The sequence below is a fragment of the Arachis hypogaea genome, chromosome 4, assembly GCF_003086295.3.
Source record: "Arachis hypogaea cultivar Tifrunner chromosome 4, arahy.Tifrunner.gnm2.J5K5, whole genome shotgun sequence".
NCBI lineage: Eukaryota > Viridiplantae > Streptophyta > Magnoliopsida > Fabales > Fabaceae > Arachis > Arachis hypogaea.
In genome coordinates, this window is record NC_092039.1 from 103,813,697 (window position 1) to 103,818,054 (window position 4,358).

Below are 4,358 nucleotides of genomic sequence, written 5' to 3' on the forward strand. Positions count from 1 at the left end.
TTGAAGCTCGTCACAGTCATCCCTTCTGGGATCCTACTCGGAATACCACAGACAAGGTTTAGAGTTTTCGGATCTCAGGAATACTACCCATTGGTTCTACCTTATACCACGAAGACTCTGGACTCACGGATTGAATGCTCTGTTGTCAGGAGAGGCAATCAAACTCGTAAGCCAGAAACCCAAGAGATAAACATTCAGTCTAAGGTAGAATGGAAGTGGTTGTCAGGCACGCATTCATAGGTTGAGAATGGTGATGATTGTCACGGATCATCACATTCATCATGTTGAAGTGCGAATGAATATCATAGAATAGAAACAAGCGAGATTGAATAGAAAACAGAAATACTTGCATTAATTCATCGAGACGTTGCAGAGCTCCTCACCCCCAACCATGGGATTTAGAGACTCATGCTATCAAAGGTACAATTTCAGATGTAAAATGTCATGAGATACAAAATAAATCTCTAAAAGTAGTTTATATACTCAACTAGTAACCTAAGTTTACAGAAAACGAGTAAACTAAGATAGGTAGTGCAGAAATCCACTCTTGGGGTCCACTTGGTGTGTGCTGGGGCTGAGCATTGAAGCTTTCACGTGCATAGGATATTCTTGGAGTCAAACGGCAGTTTGTAACCTATTTTTGGCGTTTAACTCTGGTTTGTAACTTGTTTCTGGCGTTTGACGCCAGAGTAGGGCAGAAAGCTGGCGTTAAACGCCAATTTGCATCGTCTAAACTTGAGCAAAGTATAGACTATTATATATTGCTGAAAATTTCTGGATATCTAATTTTCAACGCAATTGATAGCACGCCATTTGGATTTCTGTAGCTCCAAAAATTACACTTCAAGTGCAGGGAGGTCAGAATCCAACAGCATCAGCAGTCCTCTATCAGCCTCTGAATCAGATTTTTGCTCAGGTCCCTCAATTTCAGCTAGAAAATACCTAAAATCATAGAAAAATACACAAACTCATAGTAAAGTCCAAAAATATGATTTTTGCATAAAAACTAATAAAAATATACTTAAAAGTAGCTAGATCCTACTAAAAACTATATTAAAACACCCACAAAAAGCGTATAAAATATCCGCTCATCATTTAGCAGCCCATATCAGCATCTAAAACTCCCTTGTTGATATGTACATTAAGTGCGGAGTGATTGGATTCACGGAGAGTGTATTCTTTGGCATTGAGGAGCCCAGTTTGTTCTGTTGGAACAGCATGATTTTCGGTTATTCTAGGTTGTACGGAGCTTATAAGGCTCTTGATTTGTTTGCTCGGATGCTGGAACATGATTCTGTTTCATAGAACACGTTGATCTCAGTTTTCTCTTAGCATGGCCTTGGGGTTAAATGCCTTTTCTTGTTTTTAGAGATGTGTGATAGGGTGTTTAACCCGAATTTCATGACCTATGGTAGTGTACTCAGCGCGTGTGCCAGCATTGGTGATCTTGAATGGGATGCACACTTGCATGCTCGGGTTCTTCACGTGGAGCACGTCTTAGATGCCTATTTGGGAAGTGGTTTGATAGATATGTATCCTAAGTGTGGACGCTTAGAATTGGCGAGGCGCGTGTTTGATTGCTTAGAGGAACGCAATGAAGTATCTTGGACTTGCTTGATCACTGGTATAGCTTAGTTTGGACTTGAAGAAGATGCTCTGGCATTGTTTAACCAAATGAGACAAGCTTCTGTTGTGTTGGATGATGTTACCCTTGCAACTGTTCTTAGGGTTTATTTAGAACAAAATCATGCTGCTATTGGGGAGCTGCTTCATGGATATACAATCAAAAGTGGTATGGATTTTTATGTTCCTGTAGGGAATGCAATTATTACAATGTATTCAAAGTTTGGCGACTTTGAAAAAGCTTATCTTGCATTTAGATTGATGCCACTTAGAGATACTATATCATGGACATCCATGATCACTGCCTTCTCTCAGAATGGAGACATTTCCAGAGCTCGTGAATGTTTTGATTTAATGCCTTAGCGCAATGTCATCACTTGGAACTCGATGCTAAGCACATATGTTCAACATGGGTTATCGGAAGAAGGGTTGAAGTTGTATGTTCTGATGAGAAGAAAAGGAGTAGAACCAGACTGGATCTCTTTAGCTACTTCAATTAGGGCATGCCATTAAGTTTGCCCTTATATCGGATGTTTCAATTGCAAATAGTTTTGTTACCATGTATATTCAAGATGTGGGCAAATCAACGCAGCACAAAAAGTTTTTGACTCAATACATGTGAAAAACCTTATTTCCTGGAATGCTATGATGGCAGCATATGCTCAAAATGGTTTAGGCAAGAAAGTAATTGAGACATTTGAGGATATGTTGAAGACCGAGTGCAAACCTGATCACATTAGTTATATTTCTGTTCTATCTGGCTACAGTCATATGGGGCTTATAGTAGAGGGTAAACATTACTTCAAATCCATGACTAAATTTTTTGGTATTTCTCCTACAAATGGGCACTTTGTTTGTATAGTAGATGTGCTTGGACGAGCAGGGATGCTAAATGAGGCTAAAGAATTGATAAATGAAATACCTTTTAAGCTGAATGCTACTGTTTGGGGGGCTCTACTTGGATCATGTCCAATCCATCATGAATCACATCTAGCAGAAATTGCCTTGAAGAACTTGGTGGAATTAAATCCTGAAGATTCTGGTAATTATGTCCTTCTAGCAAATATATATGCTGAATCTGGAGAGATAGAAGGTTTTGCTAATATGAAAAAGCTAATGAAAGTGAAGGGAATTCGAAATAGTCCAGGCTGTAGTTGGATAGAGGTTGATAACTCGGTACATGTATTCACCGTAGATGACACCAATCATCCACAGATAAAGAAAATTTATATAAAATTGGAGGAGATGATGAAGAAGATAGAACATACAGGAAGATATATTAGTCCAATTTCTTCTCCCCATAGGAGTCAGAAATACCATAGTGAAAAGCTTGCTTTTGCTTTTGGGTTACTGAGTTTGCCATCTTGGATGCCTTTATATGTGATGAAAAATCTCCGTGTCTACCATGATTGTCACTCGGTAATAAAGCTATTGTCTTTTATCACCTCAAGGGAACTTATAATGAGAGATGGATTTCGATTTCATCATTTTAAGGATGGGGTTTGCTCGTGTAAAGATTATTGGTAACATGTGGTACATATTCTATATTTGCTCCCTTCCACATTTATCTTGTTAATTTCTTCTTTCCTTCTCAACATTTATTATTATCGAAAAATATGATATATCTCATTTATGGAAATAATTTTCTCTTGTTCTACAGCACCACTGCATGTCTACATTGGTTTTGCATTTTGGTTTGATATTGAATTTAATTGGCCAGCAATAGCACCAAACAATTATCATTCATCAACTCCTTTACTGATAATCATCTGGTGCACAGTAGTCGGAGGAGAGAAAGTGGACAAATCCTGACTCTTGTCTACTGCACCAGAGGACCCTCCATCACATTGGGAGTAGGTGCGGTATATGTATATATAACTATGTCCAATACTTAGTTATTGTTTTCATCTTTCCATGATGTGATACATTCAAGTCCATAAGTCCATTACTTATTAGCATGTGTGTAACTAGTGTATGGCACACATCTTAAACCTGGTTTATTTTTTTAAAACAATCATTAAGAGTTCTACAGTTGAAATATTGAATGTCAGCTATAAGGTACTCAACTGATTTTTGTAAGATCAAAATATCCTAAACAAAAAATTTGTTTTCTAATGGAATCAAGTTAATGTCATTTGGTGAGCAAAATTAATAATGCATGGATAATTTTTTACTGTGCAGTCTATGGACCAGTTTGATGTTGCTAATCTTTCAAAAACTAAATTTATATTTTGAAAATTGTGGGAACTAAAATGAAGTAGTAATAGGCGTCATTTTTTCAGTTTCATAATTTTGAGTAATGAGTGTACCTGAAGATAGGGAAACTGGGTTCAATCACTGTTTGGAATAATTTTAACAAAGAAACTGTGAAGCTAAGTCAGGCAGGGAACCTGATTGTTTATTTCCATTTATTTCCTTTTTTTATTTAACCTAGTTTTATATTATTTGTGGTTATTTTGATGCTGGAATGTAATGCACAAAGTTGTTTTTTTTTTAAGTTCCGGTACTACTTTGATGTCACTATGTTTTTTTCCTCAAAGATAGGGAGACTCGAACTCGCGACCTCTAGGTGAGTATGGAAAGACTATGCCATTTGAGCTATAGCTTGTTGGCTTGGATGTCACTATGTTATTAATCTCTTTTGCAGGCATTCATATACTATTATGATCCCCATAGAGCTAGAACAAGATCCAGTAATTGAAGGTTTAGTGTCATTGACACAAAGAAAATAAGGT

General features: G+C 37.1%; 1 protein-coding gene across 1 annotated transcript; it reads left to right on the forward strand.

Annotated features, from left to right (window-relative positions):
• The first annotated feature begins 1,674 nt into the window (after positions 1 to 1,674).
• LOC114927576 (pentatricopeptide repeat-containing protein At4g13650-like) lies at positions 1,675 to 3,150 on the forward strand. The gene is made up of 2 exons (XM_072234500.1): positions 1,675 to 1,835; positions 2,196 to 3,150. Exons 1-2 carry the CDS (start codon positions 1,675 to 1,677, stop codon positions 3,148 to 3,150), a joined length of 1,116 nt encoding a protein of 371 aa, XP_072090601.1.
• Positions 3,151 to 4,358: the final 1,208 nt, after the last annotated feature.

Coding starts and splice junctions, on each gene's coding strand:
- LOC114927576 (XM_072234500.1), top strand. CDS start 1,675: ATGAGACAAGCTTCTGTTGTGTTGGATGATGTTACCCTTGCAACTGTT. Junction 1,836..2,195: donor GGGAATGCAATTATTACAAT/GTATTCAAAGTT, acceptor TGTATATTCAAG/ATGTGGGCAAATCAACGCAG.